General features: G+C 40.4%; 1 protein-coding gene across 1 annotated transcript; it reads left to right on the top strand.

Moving 5' to 3' along the window:
• Positions 1-1,977: 1,977 nt before the first annotated feature.
• On the top strand, positions 1,978-16,327 carry LOC116523028 (cell division cycle-associated protein 7-like). The gene is made up of 11 exons (XM_032238185.1): positions 1,978-1,986; positions 2,949-3,152; positions 6,654-6,776; positions 7,211-7,321; positions 8,715-8,960; positions 9,467-9,544; positions 10,344-10,532; positions 11,427-11,567; positions 13,083-13,232; positions 14,116-14,252; positions 14,430-16,327. The coding sequence occupies exons 1-11, from the start codon at positions 1,978-1,980 to the stop codon at positions 14,458-14,460; spliced, it is 1,419 nt and encodes a 472-aa protein (XP_032094076.1). The 3' UTR covers positions 14,461-16,327.
• Positions 16,328-21,571: the final 5,244 nt, after the last annotated feature.

Below are 21,571 nucleotides of genomic sequence, written 5' to 3'. Positions count from 1 at the left end.
ATCACTACTACTTATCCGAAGTTTTCTTCATTTCTGCAATACATTTAAGAAATAGGGAGAAGTAATTATTCTATTGCTGCTAAAATATTGGGATCAATATGCTATAAGGATAACCGAGCCGAGGTGGCGCAGTGGTTAGAGTGCAGTACTGCAAGCCACTTCAGCTGACTGCTATCTGCAGTTCGGCGGTTCAAATTTCACCGGCTCAAGGTTGACTCAGCCTTCCATCCTTCCGAGGTGGGTGAAATGAGGATCCAGACTGTGGGGGCAATATGCTGACTCTGTAAACCGCTTAGAGAAGGCTGAAAGCCCTATGAAGCGGTATATAAGTCTAACTGCTATTGCTATAACTAGAATTGCCCTTTAAAATCCCATTGATATCTAAATGCCAGAAAAAAATTCCCTAAATGAGATATCATTTAGCCATGGTGTCTGGACTGTAAAAATTTAAACAAACATTGGATGGTAGCAAAGTAGTTTGTGTATCTTTTTTTTGCTGCTGTTCAGTGATCATTTTTGCAGATTGCTGCAGCCCAGTATTGCTCAGCCTGATGGTGCAGTCCATGATCCATTCCACAGCCTGTTTCTCTATTGCTACTTCTCACTATATGTTCTACTTATATAGCACCATCTTTGACGGTCATGTATGGATATACAGTTAATAAATTAAGCATTCATTTTTCCCTTGAAACGGTTTTATGACAGCTGCTATTTTCAAATAGCAGATTCTCTTCACTGAGTGATATAGTAGCATTGAAATTGCTTAAAGATGAACTTCTTTGAGCTCTATCAGATAGAGAGGAAATCTATTAACCTTTCCCCTCAAATAATACCTTCACTGTTCTTCTATATAATTGTGGGCTTTTGTTTTGTTTAAGTGCAGTTTTTAAAAAAATGCATTCCTACACAGGCAAAAAAAAGATAACAACTTGATATGTTTTATTGATAAAACTTAGACTTAGAAGACTTAGAATAACTTTATTGTTACTTTGAATGCACACTAATCGGCATACATTAAAATGAAATTTTATTGCAGACAGCTCTCAAAGGGTCTCTACCTCCAATATACACTACATAAACATGACAAGATAAATAAATAAATAAATAATGCATATACCCACTTATATTATATGACACAGAGAAACAACAGTCTAGTCCGGATGTATACATGTACATGGTGGGAGAAACAAATATTGCGAGTTTACCAGATGGATGGCATAGGGAACAAAGCTGTTACAGAATCTGGAAGTCCTGCTAGACAAATTGGGTTAGCAAATGGATACAAGCAAAGGATATAAAGTATTTTGACTCTTGATTTTTCTAGACTGAAAAACAGAAGTGAATTTACAAATTACAACAGCAATGGGTGCCCTGTAGGAAAACCAAAAAGGGTGAGGATAAATCATCTTGGACAAAATCTACAAGGCCAACTAAGAGTAAATAATTACAAAAATCAGATGTTATTTGTCATGGCTACTTTTGCTTAATAACCATGTCACTGCATGGCTAGCCCAGATTAAAATTGTTATCAGCATCAGGAGAAAAAAGAGTAGAATATACAGACAGCTCTTTTGCATAGGTCGGTGAAGTCCCCCTGGTAGCTGAGTAGAAAGGATGCTGTATGTATGCAGTTCATAGCTGGTCTGGCCCCAAAATCTTCCTTTTTATGGCTCTGCCTGTAGGACCTAATCACAATGTATTTTAATTCCATTTTGATAAGAGCGGATTTCATTGTCAATTACAGCAATTATTTGTACTTGCTTGTATTCTTTTGCAAACAATTTTGATAGGATTCCTGGAAGAGAAATTGTCTGGAAAATCTAAAGGTATCATTGCTTGTATGTGTGTGCAAATGGGGGAATCCCTTTCTCTGCTGGTTAAAAAGCACTGGTGAACTAAAGCTGATTTAAGAGACTCAAGTGTGGTCTAGTCTCCAGAGAACAGATTGTTTGCTTTTGTGTGCACTGTGAGAAGCCAATGGTGCAGGTAAGTATGTAATTAAGGGCTTATTTAAAATTGAGATTCTTTTACACCAGTCTGCTGCATGCTCACAAGGAATAATAACCTACAGTTTACACACCCCTTATACTGTGTTTTGGCCTCTGTAAATAGTCTACTTTCCAGATTATTCTTGGTTCATGTTACCAATTATCTGGGCGCCACACGCGTGGAGTTTGGTCCTAGGAAACATTATAGGAAACACGGAACACATACAACAATCTGGTAGGCAGCAATTTTGAACTACATTTTATCACTCTGGAAATATCTCGGTACAAAAACATTGCTGAAAGCATATCCTTTATGGTGCTCTAAACTGAGAAGTACAGTATCTGGTCTGACATTACTGAAGGTGGCACATACAAAAATCTGTCATAAAGGCTTTTGTGGCACTCTTGTTTTTCTTTAGAAAACTACATTATATTTATCCCCTATTCATTTTAATGGGGAGGGGGGAAATCACAAGCATTTGCTCATTTCATAACGATGCATTTAATTGAAATGTAATCAGCTCTTTCTGGAAGAGAATAAAGAAAGTTACTTTATTAAAAGTAGACATTCCAATATAAAAGTCCCAAGAACTCCTTTCATGTTTTGTAATGGTGCAAAGGATACCTGGCATGTATGTTTGGGGCGAACTGTAACTTGTTTTCACTAGCTGCAAAAGCAACGTATCTTAAGTACACTACTTCCTTCCAAGGCAAGTCAGGACGTGATGTGCCCCCCACTCTTTCCTAGGGTCCCCCTCCCTTTCCTTCTATGCAAATACCTCATTACTATTTCGCGCCACAGATGTAGGTCCTGAAAGAACGATAGACGCCTATGCTAAAACTTGAAAAGAAAACAAAAACCCGGCCAGATCTCACAATCTTTGCTACTTTCGCTACCCGTCACTTCCGCGACTGTTCGAAAGCCGCGTGTCGGGTGATCCGGCGGCGTAAAGAAAAAAGCAACGCCTGCGAAAAGCAAAGCTCGTACCTTCCAGGACCGCAGCACTTTTCGCGGGGAAAAAACCACCGTATTTAATCCCCGCCTCCGGCGAAATTCTAAGTAGCTTTGGCGCGAGTCTGAGTCTTGCGGTTGACTCGGGAAGAAGCTTCGGGAGCTCCACGCGTGGCCATTCTGCAGTTAGTATGGACCCTTTCGGCTTGCAGGTGAGCGCAGCGCAGGACTGTCCTGTAGCCATTTACTTTTTAAAATTTGTTTTACTCCGGAGTAAGTGCTGAAGTAAACAACTCGCGGGATTTGGGTTGCTGGGCAGTGCAATCAACTCATCCGAAGAGTTTGCAAAGATCCGAGGTTAGAGTTATTATGGGCTGGCCGGGGGAAAGCCTCGCGGACATTGGACTGGGAACGGATTTGGAATGATTGGAGGGGAGGGGGAAGTAAATGTAAACTTTGCAATACGGTGTCTTTGGCTTTTAGCGTTCCTCGGGCTTCAGCCAGTATATTCAGTGGCTCGCTGGTGCCCTAAGAACTGACAAATCTTGATGCCCCCCCCCCCTTTGTACATACTGTGCAAAATCTTCATTGTTTTTTTTTTCTTTCTCAACTTTGTGGTGCCCCCTTAGGGCCTGGCTCTCTCCTAAGCACGTGCTTCGCCTGCTTAATGGTTAATACACCGCTGAGTATATATTGGGCAAATGCGTTGAATTGCCGCTCCTCAGTTGTTTGCATTGCGTGGCCAAAGCGCCATTCGGAGCGAGCAAGCCACCTTGCCGTTTAAAGCCGGCACACATGGCTCACCAGCCTTAAGCTACGAAGGGAAGTGGTTCGGGGTTGAAAGGCTGGAGAGTCAGCCCGCCTTTGGAAACGGCTGCTCGGTTGGGCTCTTCCCCCCCACCCCACGTGGCAGGGTTTTAACCCTGTACGTTAAGTAAGTAAGGGTTTTTTTTTAAGGGGTGGGTGGGAAGAGAGGAGTGCTTGAAGTCGACCAGGAACTTCACAAAAGTAACGCTTCGTTCAAGCAATGAGACTTTCCACCCTTCCAGATGTTTTGAGAGAATCTGGAACTCGGGAGTAAAGCGGCGAGCCTTTAGTTCTTATATACTGTAGTATAAAGAGAGCCTTCTGGTTTGACTTGGGAAAAGCTTCGGGAGGTCCCCGCGTGGCAAATCTGCAGGCTCTCAAACTCAGGGCGATTTACACACCCTCTTCCCGCCTATCTGTTTTTTTGTTTGTTTGTTCCCCAGATCGGCGTGCAACCACCAACAGGCAGTAATCCTTTGTTTCACCGCCAGGCGCCCCCCAAAGTATTTTCCCTCCCAAAACTTGCTCCTCTTATGCCTTTGGGGGGGGAGGCGGTTGAAGAAAAAAAAGCCCGTCAAATAAACTTCATTGCAAATAAATTTCGTCTCTTGGGGCCTTTCTCTCGGCGGGGGAGAGGGAGAAAGAAGCCGGAGAAATGGGTTGGGGAGGGGAAACTTCAAAGTCATTCTCCCGCGCTTATCGATGTCTTCAAATTTTCTCTCCCCCCTCCCCCCGACTGTCTGGCTTAGCTGAGTTTTTATTTTTGGGGTGGCTTCAGCGCCGAAGTTGGATACAAAGGAGTGGGGAGGGGGGGTCAAAAACCCGAAGATCCCACCATCTCTGCTCGTTTTCCTTTCGAGCCATGCCGCGAAAAGAGGGTGGAGGAAACCGAAGCCCTTCCTTTTGAGAAGGGATTACGGCGCGCTTGGTAGACTCGCCCATTTCCTCTGTAAGAAGGAAGGAGGGTTTGCCAGCTCCTGGCAAGGAAAGCTGGCATAGAAATAATAAATAATTGATCCGATACATAATCAGACCAGTGGTTTGGCTGATGTTCATATATGGAGTGCTCCTTTTTTAGGGAAAGTTGCAAAAGTGGCTTTTAGATTCTTTAATCCAAGATTTAATGTTTGTGGGACATAATTTTGCCAGAAGTAATTCAGCAAGGGAGAGATTTTTCTTCTTGATATTCTCTGGTGGTACAAAAAAGAAAGGGATGAAAAAGAAACGGTAATGCCCTAGGCCTGAGGTTCAGTATGGAGAAATAAGTAGTTTTTAGTCTTGGCTGGAGAGAAGGCTGCAGATTTACTGTACAATACAGTACAGTAAATCTGTACAGGAAAATAGGCGAGCCACAACTTGTGGTTCGCCTATTTTTACATGTAAATAGGTCAGTTCCTTTATAGAGATCCTTTTCCAGTTTTGAATTAAAGTTTCTTTTAAACCTGTTTAGATTCGCTTTTTTCTTTAGCCCATTTGAGCTTGAAAAACAACAACTTAGTTTTCCCTTCCCTGTTCTCAGGGCTGTGTAAATGGTGACCTCCCAATGATTTTATTCTCAAATCAACCTTGTGAGGTGGGCTAGCCTGAGTTCCTGGTTCAAAGATATCCATGAAACATGATTTATTGGCACTCTGTTGTCTTAATGTGAGACATTGGCACTTTTTAAATCTGGTTACCCTGTACCTAATTGTCTTATTCACAGTTTACTTATTCACAGGCCTCAGAGAATGAGACACTTTCTGGGAGGTGTGATTATGGTGACAGGATGATACCATAATTTAGTTGCCACATTATCTTTTTGGCATTATTGTTACCTTAAAAGTGTGTTGTGGATTCTGCCAATCCTAGTAATTTGACAGTTCCCCATTTTTTTAGCTGAGTGATTCCTTTCCCACCATATTTTTCTCCTGTTTTCCAATATTAGTATATTGACTCTTAAGTCCTAGTGACTCAGTACAATATCTATAACATTTATTGATTAAAAAGACCCTCCATTTTAGAAAACAGTTCTGCATTTATAAAGCCTTTTCATTTTTAACAGCTATCTAATCCAGACATCCAATTAACTTTTATTTGTCCTTTACAGTACATATTTTTTCAGAAGCGAGATCCACTGGGACTTACTGCTTCTTGGGGAGGATAAATCTATATACTTACAGTTGGAATAGAGTGATAAAATGGTTATGGATATGGTAAAAAAATATTTGGAGTGGAAAATTTATATGATTATTTTGCACAAAGATTTTGACATCTGTAGCCTACACAATGGGGCATCTTTTATTTTATCTTAATAATCGCATTTTACTTCTGACCAATAAACCTTTAGGTTGCCATCCGAAAGACAAGAGTCAAGTTAGATATACAATTATGGAATCCCAAGCTGGATCTTGCTTTTGGGAGATCATGGCTGAATCTGAATTATTTATGCTTGTGGTAATGTACCAACAAGAATGGTTGAACTGAGCTGATAAATGGCTGTCCTTTACTGAAACTATCATATGAGTTGGCCATGGTGAAAATAAGGCTAACAATTTTGCTATGCTATCTTAATTGTAAGCTGATAGTATAAAAGAATGTTACATTTTAATTCCATTTTAACTTCAACTATTATCTTACTATATTTTGTAAATGGGTTTAAGTCCCATAAAAGTGCAGTATATGTCTGGAGAGTTGTATTGCTTCCAAAATATGTATAATGTCGTTAGTAAAAAAATTTCCTACTTAATAGATTGTGCATGTTTTGTGCCACTATGGTGGCACAAAATATGATAGAAGTCTCATTTTTTACAAATTAATGTGTACTTCAGTCTAATCTGTAGCTAAACTAGATTAGTTTAACTTTATTAATCCAGACTACATAAAACACATTATAGTAATTAATTGAGTTGTCATTGTCCATTTTACAGGGCAACCTTTCAGGGAAGAGAAAATCCACAGCATTCCGTAATACTAGGCTAATCCCTATGGAAACGTCTTCATCCTCTGATGATAGCTGTGACAGTTTTGGCTCTGATAATTTTGCAAACACGGTAAGTAAAAAGTGCAGGAATAAACAGAAATTGAATGTGTGGTGTTCAGAAATACCCCATTTGTGATTAAAATGCTTTGCTTACATTTCTGTACAGCAGTTATATGAATATACAGTATGAACTCTAATTTCATTTCACTTCTTTCCTTGTGCTCCTAGGTGGTAATTGTTGGAGGTAGATTAGCCACTTACTCTATCCTTTTGAAATGTCGCCTAACCTAACATGCCTGATGATTTGCTATAAAAGCTCTGAAACCATTTGTAAACCTCCTGAACCATTTTTCTTTGTTACAAAAGCTATTCTCTTGTAGTGCACTTGTACAATGTGATTTGCTCTCAGAACAGTTTATGGAAAATAGCTTCTCATTTTAAAAAAAAAGCGAGAGAGAAAAAAAAACACAGAAAGAAACACATAGTGTACTTATTCTCTTTAAGAAACCAACATTCAAGCCAGAAGTTGCTGAAAAAATGGCTAAAATATTTTACGAGGATTCAGATGAAGAATCTTTCTGTGGCTTTTCAGAAAGTGAGATTCAAGATGGGCTGGTGAGTTGAGACATTTAAAGTTTCTAATTACTATTGTCCTTATTTTGCACACCGAAATAGACCAAATTCCTTCAACTTTCATAGTCTGAGAAAGAGGCCAGCAAGGGAACTGAAAATTATCAGCCTTTTTGCATGTGAGGATTGAATCTTAGTCTTATGTAAAATTAGAGCTTCTTTTCCATATTGGTAAATTTTGTGATCTAAAGGGATAATATTCTTGACAGCGATGAAGTAACTCTTTTGCCCATGTGTATGCTGGCAAATGAAGTTCCAGTAATGTAAACTTATCAGCTATATCTTCATTGAAAAAGTGCACAACAAAGCTGCAAAAGAAAGCTCATTAAAAATGAACTGATAGACATCATTTAACATCATGAATAGCATATATTTTCTGAAGTAATTATTACCTTAGGGAAAACATATATTTTAATAAGCTCTCCAAATGTAAGCAGTGAGGTGACTTGCTGGCTTTTAACAGAAGAAAGCTGGAAAAGTGAGAAGGAAGGATGAAGAAGGCCCAGTTTCTAATGTCTGCTAAAAATACCTATAAAGAAAAACTCTTCTAAGATTAACTTACCCTCACTTTGCCCTTCCCAGGATCTATGCCTGGAATAATAACTTCTGATTTGAAAAGCTGAAAGGCAGGCAGGTACTTAAATGTCCTTCAGTGACGGGGCCCAGATGTGAACTGTTGCTATAAGTATTCTTTGGTCTACTTGGTGTCCTTCAGGTGTCATTTTACCCCTTGTTTCTCCCCTTTTCAGTGTTTATAAGCTTTCCCTTCTCCATCTTTTTAGACACTATATTTAGTAGAACTGTGAAGACACTTCCTAATGGGCATGTCAAAGCTTTGAAGAGTGGGGCTTGGCAACTTGGTAGACCTTCTAAGAAGCTTCTGCTTGATGTATTTAGCCCCATATAAAGTGGAAAACTCCTTTCTGTATTGTTTTAGAAAAATAGTGCTGTTTTATGTGCAGGTGGTTAAGTGTTCCAATAGGGCCTGCAGCAGGGGAACAGCATATAATCTGACATTACAGCAGTATCTTTCAGTGTGATTTTTTTTTCTTAATTCTTCCAAGTCAAGAGCAAAGGTCAACAACTGAATGTAAAAGTAAGAGGAAGTGATTTAATTAGGAAAATTTATAATATCTGTGCTCTGATGGTGGCTCTAAATTACTGATACAGAACCTGTAACCCTAGATGTTGTTAAACTACAGCTTTCAACAGTTCTGGTTAGCAAGGACAGTGATAAAGAGTAGTTTAAGAGTGTTAAGTTAGCCACAGGTTTTTCACTCTTTGATCTGGTAGTAGGGTCCATGAAATGTTGGGATTGTCAGTCTAACTATACAAGTGGCTTACTATGGTTTTTTTTTTTAATTTGAATGTATAATAGAAACTGGGGACAGATTCCGAAGAAGAAGAAGCAGAGAAATGTTCACGAAAATGGCCTAAGAAAAGTGCTGGTCCCCTTAAAGTTGCTCTGAAGTTCCCACCCCGAAGGTCTAAGAGGGGAAAGAGTAAAACAGATCCAGCTTCACAACCTTCCTGTAAATTGGACACTGAGGCAGAATCTGATGAAGAAAGTGGACCCAAATTCTTGGAGAGAAGAGCTTTAAATATAAAGGAGAACAAAGCCATGGTAAACATAAAAGAAAGTCCTCAAGAATCTGTTTTTTTTTTCTTTCTGAATGGTGAATTAGTTTTGTGGCTTGGGTTTCATTATAAAAACACATTCAACTTCTTGATGCTGCTTCATTAATTATTTTAATGCTACTTAATTGATTATCAACCTCAGGCAGTTTAAACTATTCAAAATTATAATTATGCAGGCATTTTTAATCTCATTCCTTCAATTTTGTCCATCTTTGAATAAGGTCTAGAGTACTTTGTGAAAAATTCCAAAACAATTGGAAAAGTAGGTCCAATGGATCAAGAATAATGACCTGTTCATTACTCTGTACTTGTCCCCGTATTCATAGAGATGACCAAAGATTTTGATCACTAAAGGGTTTTTATGCCTCTTCAGTAATCTGATCACCTCTATAAATAGTCTTTGTATGTGTTGTGTTTCTGAATAAATGTCTATACAGTTTCTTTAATGTACAATCTGAGATTTCACTATTTATTTCCTGTTCTTCATTACAGCTTGCAAAGTTAATGGAAGAATTAAAAAGTGTGTCTGGAATTTTTACTAAAAGAGGACCATTCGCAACTCCTACTCAGGTAAATCACACTTGCGCACTTTATTAATTTCCTGGCTTACTTCATAGTTATCCAACAAGTATTATTTCTATTTTTTAAAGCCTGTTTATTGATGAACTTAGAGCAAATAAAGTCCATTGCCTTACTATAATATAAAATAATTGGCACTTGTAATTATTTTTTGATTTGCCCATCTATAGAATTTCAGTGCTCAGTTAGACATACCAGGAAGTTTTTAAACCTAAAGCTAATGCGTCAAAAGTCTTTTTAAAATAAACACATGCACTTCTGGATCTTGCTTAACCAAGTCCATGATTAGCAAACCATGCTAAACCAGGTACTGGTGGATGCTTGACAGGTAACCTATCTCTTATAAGAAAAACATGCGCACACAATCTGAGCAGCATCAATTCTATCCTATTTTTCATTTCTTGCAAAGTCATACCATCATTTAGTATTTCAATGGTCTCACTGAATGGCCATACAAAAGAAGTTTTAACTTTATAGTGCGTAAATAGATGACCGATAAATACAATGGCCGAATTATAGAAGTATATGCATCAAAAGGGTATTGAGTAGATGAAAACAGTTGTACACTGTACCTCCCTTCTGTTAATTGGGCCAGATTATATTTGAGTGGTATCATTCATTAGAGCTGCAGGCGACCATTCTGTGAACCTTTATCTGAGACTAAGTTTGTTGTAGTTTAAATTTGGAGAGGAGTAAATGGCTAAATTTGAGGAAATGTACTGTAGCTTATAAATAATTTAAGGTTACATACCTGTCTGACATGGCCATGTTACCTTTATCCTCATCCAAGAAAGCCCAGCGTAGTCCAAGGAAATCAGTTCCCAGAAGTGCTCCAAGGAGGAATCCAGAAAGAAGTTCTAGGCCTCACACAAGATCCAGATCCCTAATTGATGGTCCTCCAGATTCCATGTCTATGGAGGAAGATGAGGATGATCCCTACATGTTAGTGAGAAGGAAAATGGCTGACGATTTTTCTGAGGTATGTTGGTGATATTTATTTTGGGCAACCAAGTAAATTGATCTTTAAATAGCCTAAGTGATTTAGATAAAGATTTTCATATAAAACAGCCATATCTAGTCATAATTAAGCTAGGCCAATAGGCTCTTTTTTGTCTTTCGCACAGTGCACAACCGTGGATATATGGCCCACCTTGGCTTGATTGCCAAGACAATTCAGTAGCAAGATTTGCCGCTGTTCCTGGCTGTATCTGTTTTTTAAAGCCCTTCAAAAATATAAGGCTGAAATCTGGCTTTGTCCTGATTGAAATGAAAACCTTTACTGTATTTCAAGAAAAAAATCTTCAGAATTGAAAATGTTGAATGTTTGAATGTTTATTTTATTTATATGCTGCCTTTTCCCCCGAAGGGGACTCAGGGCGGCTCACAACTCAACTAAGGGAGGGGGATACAGACAAAAAAATTAAAACAACGCGCAACAATACATAATTTAAAACACACAACAGTCATACCATTCGAGAAGGGGGTAGAAGCTTTTTAGCCCAGGTCTGTTGGAATAGCCAGGTTTTAAGGGCTTTGCGGAAGGTCTGGAGGGTGGTGAGGGTTCGAATCGCCACGGGGAGTTCGTTCCAGAGGGTCGGAGCGGCCACAGAGAAGGCTCTCCTCCGAGTAGTCGCCAGTCGACACTGGCCGGCGGATGGAATTCGGAGGAGGCCTAATCTGTGGGATCTAATCGGTCTAGAGGAGGTAATTGGCAGAAAATGAAGGAGAAATTGTACAATTACTGAGCTAAAACCAACAAGCCACCTTAATGTGATCCAAGACTTTGGTTAAGAAATGCAGCGACATAAATATTGCAGTGCTTTGCGGAACTCTTCAATGGCTTGGCTTAACCCAACGGTACTGTTTTCTTCAGGATGAAAGGGACACACCCAGAAGAAAGCGCACTAGTGCTATGACTCTTCCCCATGTCATCCGTTCCGTGGAGGAAATAACTGAGGAAGAGTTGGATAATATTTGCGAAACTGTGAAAGAGAAAGTCTACAACCGTGCAACAGTAAGATGACTTATGTTCTGCATTCAGCCCTTTGGTTTGCTTTGTCCAAATTATGTTATAGATAGTGCATTGTTCTTCTTTTGATTCTCTCTACTAGAGCCTGATCCTTCACTCTGATGCTGATATTTCCTGCCATTCCCAGTGTTAGAGCCAAGGGAATTTTTGATCCTTTTGTTCTAGTATGTCTTACTGCATAATTGCAGAAACTCCAATACCAGGAAGTTTTCTTAAGTTAATTCTTTGCAGTTATGAGGTCAAACAGAGCAGGTAGAGTTTAAAAACCTAGCCAAATAATGCTTTAAAGTGGAGGATCTTTTTCACTTCATGTAGACTTCGCTGAAATATTTGATACATGACAAATATAGTTGAAGATTTGGATTGGGGAGATCCAACTCCCAAGTTCGCATTTGATCAGGGAGTTCACTGAAGTAACTTCAGGCCAATAACATTCTCAGTTCAACCTATTTCTCAAGATTGTTGCTATGAAAATAAAAAGTCCTATTTAAGCAGTAAAGTAACTTTCAAAGAGGAAAAAAAGATGGGTTACCATTACCTGTGAGTGTTGGTGAGAACTTTAAATGCAGGACATCTCTGCTCCCTCTTCCAGATTAAATGTGATGGTTCATACCTAGTAATAAAATGGAGGTTCACATGTAGTGGCTTCATTGATAAATTCTAAAAATAATATTAGTTTACCCAGTTCAGATATAATGGCATCTTTTGGCTTGCTGCTATTTAAATTTGATTAATTTACAAAATAAAGGGCTGAAGCAATTGGTACTTAGATAAACTTCAAATGCATAAATTCTGGATTTTTTCCCCCCAATTAGATATTTAGTGTCCATAATTTTAAGCCATAAGGCGGTTGCTTTGCTTTGGCTTAGTGCAATATATATAGAGCAGAGATGGTATTCAGCAGGTTTTGACCATTTCTGGAGAACTGGTACTGGAAATTTTGAGTAGTTTTGAGAATCGGTAAATACTACCGTTGACTGGCCCCACCACCATCTATTCTCTGCCTCCTGAGTCCCAGCTGATCAGGAGGAAATGGGGATTTTGCAGTAACCTTCCCCTGCCACATCCACAGAACCAGTAGTAAAAAAGTTTGAATCCCACTACTGGTATAGAGAGCCAGTTTGGTCTAATGGTTAAGGCACCAGGCTAGAAATCAGTAGTCTGAGTTCTGATCCCATCTTTGGCATGAAAGCCAGCTGGTGACTTTGGGTTTGTCTTTTTCCCTCAGCCCAACTCATTTCACAGGATTGTTGTAGGAAAAATAAGAGGAAAGAGTATTAAGGGTATTGTTCGCCACCTTGAGTTATTTATAAAAATAAAAGGGTAAATTAAATTTAAAATGTTAAAAAATGTGTGAACGTTTGCACTATAACTTAGACCATGTATAAATAAACCACTCGGTCCATATGACAAACACACTAAGATGGGCACAAGGGTGCAATGTTTTTTCAAAACAACAATCAACCTGGTATCCTTTGCCTTTGCTGCTCTCTTTAATAGGGTTCTACCTGTCACCAGTGTCGTCAGAAAACGACAGATACTAAGACAAATTGCCGGAACCCAGAGTGTCTTGGAGTACGTGGCCAATTCTGTGGGCCTTGTCTTCGTAATCGTTATGGAGAAGAAGTCAGGGCTGCCTTGTTGGATCCAGTAATTATTTTATTTTCATGTTTGCTTGAATGCATGCTAAAGTTCATAAAAAAATAAAAATACAGGTGGTCCTCATTTAGTGACCAAAATTGGGACTCACAATTCTGTCACTAAGTGATGCAGGCTAAATGGAAAATGAAATGACTGTTCAGTTTTTCTTTTCCCCCATTCTCCTGTCCTTTGGGGCATTCATCCTAGTATTGGGATAATTCAGCAAGAATGGAATTAATTTTTGTATTCATTGGAGAGGAATGGAAAGAGAGTAAATGAGGACACTAGGCAGTAGCACTAGCTGATTCTTTTCAGTGGGTATTCTTCCTTGTGTGCCTGCTTACTCTTGTATTCTTTTTCTAATCTCCCTGGTTTATGAAGGGGGTGGGGAATGATATGGGGCAGGGCTGTCAAAGTCCCAATACGTCATGTGACGCCGCCATGATGAATGTGAGTTTGACATCCCTGGTATAGGGCAACATATACAACTGATTATTATAGCAAACATGAGAGAGATAATAAATGCAAATCTTGTTCCTGAAAATCTTTTTCAGCACTGACATAACTTTGAATGGTTAACTGCGTGGGGCATTTGGCAAATGAAGTCGACCTATATTTTTTCAATTTCCTATTTAAAATGTGTAATACGTTTATGATGTTCTAGCTCAGGGTCGTCTCATGAGGTATCGGGATTTTCCCCTCCCCTTTGCTAAATAGGGTAGGTGTGGCTAGCACATGACACATCCCGCCAAGGGGCCGTGAGTTTGAAACTCCTGTTCTAGCTGAATTGTGATACTGTCATGGTATTCTAGCGGGATCATAGTCTAATAGAAACAAGAATTAAATTGAATCTACATATAGTTCATTCTTACTCTCCTTTTTTTCCTTTTAGGACTGGTACTGCCCACCTTGCCGTGGGATCTGCAATTGTAGCTTCTGTCGGCAGCGGGAAGGAAGATGTGCTACTGGTGTTTTGGTTTACTTAGCCAAGTATCATGGATACGATAATGTCCATGCTTACTTGAAAAGGTAAATTTCACTTTCTTTTTTTCATGAATTGGGGCATAGATACAAATTACTGGCAAGAATGCACATATGCATTCATGAAGATCCAGGTTCAAAGAGGCATTTCATGTTTAGAACAATATTAAGTTACTTGTTGATTACCTTAGTTTGACTTTGTATTTTTTTTTTCACCCCTTACAGTCTAAAACAAGAACTTGAAATGCAAGAATGAACTTCTGAAGCAATTCCAGAATAATCTTCAGCGCATATGCTTAGATTGCCTGATTTGAGAATTCACTTTTATTAATGGTTGGCATCTTTAAAAAAAAAGGGAACAAAAATTGTGACTTTTGACTGAAGTTCAAAGTTTGCAGGAGAACGGTTCGTCATAAATCAAAGCTTTCTTAGTCCTGTTTCATGATGAATGCTACTGGATCTTAATTAGTATCCCGCAGAGCAGGTAGAGGTCTCATTCAACCCATTGGGTAGCAGCGGCTTCATACAAAGGCTATAACCAACCAAAAGCAGTACTTGCCATTATAGTTCTGAATCTCACTGCATGAGATTTTCTGGTGGCAGTTTGCATAGGTACTTTCCCCATGCAACTCTTGAGTTTACGTTAATGTTGGAACTGCCGCTGTCACATTATCCCTAACTATTGTTAATGCTAGCTGAGTCCAATTTTTGTTTCCCCTTTGTTGGAAAGAAAGTCTTTGGGGAGGCATTCATTGTATCTACATTTGCAGTTGTCATGTATAGTAGATTCAGTGATGAATCAAGCACTAGCTTTTAAAGCTATTGTAAATAGCAGCAGTGATTATCTAATTGCAAAGCAACTTAAATTCTTGATAACTTTTTTTTTGAAAGAAGCAATGATAACTCCTTAGGTTCAAAATTTTGATAGTAATTGAAATGGTTTAAATCAATAAATGTGAAGTGTACTTAATCAGTCATGCTTAGGACTATGTTTTGTTGTGTTTAAAATAGTACTTACAATGAAAGTGTGACTAAAAGGGTCTTGAGAAGATTGAGACTTAGGAAAAATTAGAAAATGGTTTGATCCTAAAGCTTATTGTTCCTGAGATCTTGGTAAGGGATATATAAAAGGAAGAGAGTTTGGGAAGGCAGTTTCATTAAGGCTGCAAAAATCCAAAAATAATTAGCTGGAAGCAAGTTGTTAAAGCAAACTCTTTCTTTGCTGTTTAGATTTTTGCAGACAGGTTCAAGTAATTCTAAATTGTGTTATTTACCATAATTTCTTTCGCCCTGATACATAAAGCATCATGCCTTACATTTTCTCAAAAACTGTGTATTGTAGATAGGGATTGACAAGTCTCCCATCATAGTTTATGCTGGAGCCAATCTTGCATGGTCTGCATATTGAATTGTAAATAAAAGGTTTCAGGCAACAATTTGATAAACTGTGCTTGTCTAAAGAAGTGACCATGAACAGTACGGTGCCATGAGTTGTAATGTAGATAGGATCCTAATTGGTTATATTTCAAACTGTGTTGGTTAATAAGGCATGGAGCTTGTGCATCAATCATAGGTGGAGGTTGTGGCTTTCATTTACTAACTAGTAGCATATCTGCTTAAATGCTGTGCTAACTGGATAAAAGGCTATCCATCCAAAGCGCATTGGATATAAAATTCATCAGTGTTGAATAAACTGCAAGAGGGGAAGTGAACATATTTCTTGGATTGCCAAGACCCTTTAAGACTTTCTCCCATATATTACTCCTACTAAGTACCACTTGTAAGCAGTTCAATACAATATGAAATCTAAATGGAATTAAGAATATCATCTTTCCCACGAAGAGTTTTAAGTATAATTTTCATAGTGCACATTTCAGGGTGAAAAATCATTGGCTGTTTTGCTTTGTCTCTAAAATTGTTCTATTTTTTTATATTTCATGAACAGGTGTTAAAATGCTTGGACACATATGTGGCTCTTATTTCCTGATGATTTGTTTTAAATACAGCAAACGACAGTAACACTGTTCAAGCCTTTTCCCTAGAGTAATTTGACAAATACTGTAACCTGATACTTTTTATATATGAAATGTAATTTTGATTAATTAAAGTTTGCTTAGCAGTGGGCTGAAAAGGCCATTGTTTCTTGTGCTTCTGTGTGTGCCGAGGTCCCAGTTCATTTCAGCACTGATATTTTGTGTGCAGGATGAAACATGCATGACTCTGATCCTGTACGAAAACTGCTTGCAGTGCGTATTTAGATTTTCCACATATTTAATTGTAATCAGATCAGGATATTAACAGCAAGGGGGGAAAACACACACAATTGTAGCAGAGAAATAAATTTAAAGTACCGTATTTTTCAAAGTATAAGACGCACCATTTTCCCTCAAAAAAGAGGCTGAAAATCTGGGTGTGTCTTATACACTGAATATGGCATTTTTTTTGCCTCCCGAAACCCTGCCCCCTTCACCAAAATGGCCATGCACAACCTTTAGGAGCCTTGCAGAGTTCTCCAGGGGACCAGGGAGGGCAGAAATGAGTGAAAAATGGGCCATTTTTTGCTCAGTTCTGCCCCCCTAGCCCCCAGAAGCACTCTATAAGCCTCCTAAAGGCTATGCATACCCTTTTTTTGGGACAAAAAATGAGCTCGTTTTGGCGAAAAACTGGCCGTTTTTGGGAGGTCTAGAGAGTGCAAAAACTACTACTGTATATACTCAAGTATAAGCCGAGTTTTTCAGCCCACTTTTTGGGCTGAAAAAAGCCGCCTCGGCTTATACTCGAGTCAGTGAAAAATTTGCCCGAAATGGAGGGGAAAAAGGGGTGGGGCCATGCTGCTGGGTGACGCTCGTGAATGGCCCGGCGCCCCTGTGAGTTTCCCCTCCCTCTGTGTCAGTTTGCCGCGCAGCGCGCACCGCACCATCCCCCCTCCTCACGTTCTAATGTAATGCAGGGCTGTCTTACGATTCCCCTTCCTCCCCCTCCTGCCGCTCTGCAACGATGTCCCACCTCCTCCTTGTTATGGCAAGCAGCCACATAGCGATGTCCCACCTCCTCTGGTACAGTGATCCAATGATAGGAATCACTGTGCCGTGTGTCATAGGAGGCGGGACATCGCTCCCGCGGCTGCACGGGACATCATTACCGGTAGCTGCTGCATTTCCCACCCTAGGCTTATACTCGAGTCAATAACTTTTCCAGTTTTTTGTGGTAAAATTAGGTGCTTCGGCTTATATTCGGGTCGGCCTATACTCGAGTATATACGGTAGTTCTTTTAATTTACCTCTTCAAAACCTTGGTGCGTCTTATACTCCAAAAAATACAGTAAACATTCCTCATCCTTTTCAGCGGCAAAGTTGCCTTTAATAATCCCAGCTTTGATCTTTGTCTTGTACTGTTCTACAGGCGATCTTTCCCATCCAGAGTATGGCCACGGTTATATATAATATACCTAGATGGCAGGTGCAGATAGCTGCGTTAGATGGAGAAAGGTGGTGTTAGTCTATGGTAGCCAAAACTCAGGGAGACTGGTACCAACTCTTCAGATTAAAACATTTTACTAAAAGGCTTAAGCTTTTCTGACAACCCCATATATTGCATGCCTAGCAGTGAAGCTAATTGGCACTGACAAGATTTTATATTGGGAAAAATATCCAGATTAGAATGGAAAGCTATGCTGCACTATAATGCCAAAAGTATTCGCTCACCTGCCTTTACTCTCATATGAACCCTGTGAGGCTATAACAGCTTCAACTCTTCTGGGAAGGCTCAGGAGTGTGTTTGAGAATTTTTGACCATTCTTCCAGAAGTGCATTTGTGAGGTCACACACATATTGGATGAGTTTACGTGGCCTACCACTTCGTGGCTGAGTTGCTGTTGTTCCCAAACACTTCCACATTCTTATAATACAGCTGACAATTGACTGGAATATTTAGGAGCGAGGAAATTTCACGACTGGATTTGTGGCACAGGTGGCATCCTATCAGTTCCACGATGGAATTCACTGAGCTCCTGATTATTTCACAAATGTTTGTAAAAACAGTCTGCATGCCTAGGTACTTGATTTTATACACCTGTGGCCATGAAAGTGATTGGAACACCTGATTCTGATTATTTAGATGGGTGAGCGAATACCTTTGGCAATATAGTGTATGTACTTTTGTTTCTCCTAGACGATATTTTTTTAGTTAAAGTGAAGCTGTAGTTCTATTCTGACCTGAAGAACCTAGTTGGATCTTCACTTCTGAAAGCAGGTTCTGTTGAATGAGTTAACGTTTTATATCCTGCACTTGGGATAATCCCTAAATTGAAAACTCATACTGATTAGAGATGCCAGGAAATCCGCCAGTGTATCTGTGAAGGCTGTACTATTTTGCATCACAAAGCAAACTCCCAGCCATTGTGAATGAGCCTTGCTTTTAATCCAGAAAGATCTATATCCGCAACTTTACCCCATTTCCTAGGAACATGTAATTAATCATTTGTACCTTATTTTTCATAGCGGTTTTCAATCCAAACCAATGATATATGGGAAATTGCCTTTATTATAAAATAACGGCATTTTCCCGCCATAGTATTGCACTGCTGAAAGGGAGTGGGGAATTAAATTTGCTGATCTGCCTGTTCAAATCCTCAGGCTGAATTGAGGTAGCTTTTTAGAACCCTGCCTATATAAGCAACATCAAAATCCATTTTTTCCCTGTTGTATTAAACATACTTTGCTACTATGGTTATTCATGGTTTTAGCAGGGGTTTTTTCCTCATTTGCTATCTTAACTTTAGATCAAGAGATAAGATGGCCCTGTAACCCTTGACACCTGAGATTAAACACTGATTTTTTTTTTAAAAAAAATCAGTAGTAGCTGGCACTGTGTATGGAAGAAAATAATTGTTTATGGCACACAGCTTAAGCTGTGCTGGTAATCACACTGAAAATACAATATTTATTCATTAGATCAAATTTAATGAAGCCTCCTGGCAGTAATTATAAAAATTACTGTAGCAGTAAATTACTAATGAGTTGTGATGTGCTTCCTACCTGCGAGGAAGGACTGGCTGTTGAAAAAGCCTGATATCCAAACAGCTCTCAGGAGGATTTGCTCTTGGGTGTAGGAATCAACTTCATGGCAGTCCTGGAGAGGACATGAGTGTAAATGCAAAATGGGAAGTCTGAAATATGGGATTGGGATAGTGGTTGGAATTGATAGAACTTCGGTAAAAATCTTGGAGGTAAATATTACCCTGTTTCCCCAAAAATAAGACCTCCCCGGATAAAAAGCCCAATCGGGCTTTTGAGTGCATGCGCTAAAATAAGCCTCCCCCAAAATGAGACCTCCCCAAAAATATTGCAACGCAGCAGCAGCCATGAATTGATCATGCTCGCCGCCTCCTGCATCTCAAAAATAAGGCCAAGTACTTATTTTGGGGGTCAAAAATCAGTCCAGGCACATCCATCAATAGTGCAGTAGCTGGGTTCCCTTCCCCTCCCCGGGAAGAATTGCATCCAAGAAGCAGCTTTTGGACTCATAGTTGAGGTAGTGAAGAAAAGAAAGAAGGAGAGAAGAAAGGGAGGGAGGGCAAGGAAAGGAATGGAAAAGAAAAGAAAGTAAGGTAGAGAAGGAAAGAAAGCAGGAAAGAAGGAAGGGAGGGAAAGGGGAGGGAGGAGAAGGAAGGAAGGAAAGAAGGAAGATAAAGTAGGGAAGGAAAGAAGGAGGGAGGGAAGAGAAAGGGAGAAGAAGGAAGGAAAGAAGGAAGGGAAGGTAGATAGGGAAGGAAAGGAGGGAAGGATGAAGGAAGAGAAGGAAGAAAGGAAGGAAGGGAAGGTAGATAGGGAAGGAAAGAAGGAGGGAAGCAGGAAGGCGAAGAGGGAGGAGAAGGAAGGAAGAAAGGAAGAGAAGGAGGAAGGGAGGGAGAAAGGGAGGAGAAGGAAGGAAAGAAAGAAGGGAGGAAGGGAAGAGAAGGTAGGGAGGGAGGAAGAACCCGGCTTTCCCGAGAACGGTCTGCTCCGGGCTGGGGAGAGCGAACCAAGAAGTTTAGATGGGACTTCCCTGGTGGTTGCAAAACAGCCTTCCCCTGATTGCCTTCCCCCAACACCCCCCAACCCTTTCAAAAGCCACCCCCATTGCCGGCCTCTCTCAACCGGATCCCCGCCTGTCTCCCCTCGGCTCACTCGGACCAGGTTGGTGACAGCGGCTTGCATGGCGGCCACCGGGGCGGTGAGGTCCGGGATGGCCTTGCCGTCTACCTTGCCCTCCTTGTGCATGATGACCAGGTGGGAGATCTGCTGGGCCACTGGCTCCAGGATGCTCTCGATGGTGCGGGTGTGGAAGACCGGCATGGCTGCAGGGAGAGCGGCGCCCAAGAGAAGTGGGGAAAAAAAACAAAAACCTTCCGACGGCTGAGCCGCTTGGCCTGGGACCGAGCACTGGGGGCTTTGGGGAATGGAGCCACAGCTGAGGGTGCTCGGGAGCCGCAGCCGAGCCGGGACTTCCCCCTCAAAAAAGAAACCTCGCTTCACTCGGCTCAGCCCTCCGCTCCACAGGCCTGACCCCACACCACTAATCCCCAGTTCTAGCTGCCTGCGAAGGACCTCCCCAGCTTCCGGAGCCTGTGACAGTAGAAATCACTGTGCGGCAGTTGCAAACTGCTGCAGGATGTTTTCTTGCCACGTGCACAGCCGACCAAAAAATCGGGATTTTTTAAATATGATGCGGGACGCGGGACAAATTGTTCAAAAGTGGGACTGTCCCACCAAAAGCAGGACGTCTGGTCACCTTACCTTATACAGGTCCTTTTCTAAAATAGTCCTCCATAACATTGCCTCCCCTAATGTAAAATCCTGCTCAGCAGAAGGATAGTGGATTGTAGAAAGCTGTAGTTGAAAGCCCAAGAAAGACAGCTTTGCTTTTGTTTTGAAGCACAACAATATCCTCTTTCAGCAGAGAATCCAATCTTCTGGCAAACCTGCATTGGATTTCTGAAAATCTGTTCCTTGCAGGCAGAAAAGGGGGGGAGGAGAAGCAGCTGTACTACTAAACGACAGAGCAGAGCTGCTTTGATTAGGGAAGAGATCCCCCCCCCATTTCTCCTGCTTTGGAAGCAGGGACAGATGCTGAGCTGCATTTAGTTGAGTTGCAGTGAACGCATGCTAGCTAGCCTCAAAATATGCCTTGAACATACTTATTTAAGGTTATCGGCTCCCTGGAATTTCTAAAAAAAACCAAAATGATTTGGTTAAAATGCATTTGATTATATTTTGTCTCGTTTGCACATTTCCTGTTTAACTTGGACATCCCAACCCAGATTTTGAAGGGTTCCATTACCTGGGATTCACTTACCTTCCCTGTCGGCTCTCAAATGTGAGCGCACC

Source organism: Thamnophis elegans, chromosome 1 (assembly GCF_009769535.1).
Source record: "Thamnophis elegans isolate rThaEle1 chromosome 1, rThaEle1.pri, whole genome shotgun sequence".
In the NCBI taxonomy this organism is placed as follows: Eukaryota; Metazoa; Chordata; class Lepidosauria; order Squamata; family Colubridae; genus Thamnophis; species Thamnophis elegans.
This window is presented reverse-complemented; position numbering and strand designations above follow the sequence as displayed.

Coding starts and splice junctions, on each gene's coding strand:
- LOC116523028 (XM_032238185.1), top strand. Junction 9,545..10,343: donor CATTCGCAACTCCTACTCAG/GTAAATCACACT, acceptor TCCTCATCCAAG/AAAGCCCAGCGTAGTCCAAG. Junction 11,568..13,082: donor AAGTCTACAACCGTGCAACA/GTAAGATGACTT, acceptor TCTCTTTAATAG/GGTTCTACCTGTCACCAGTG.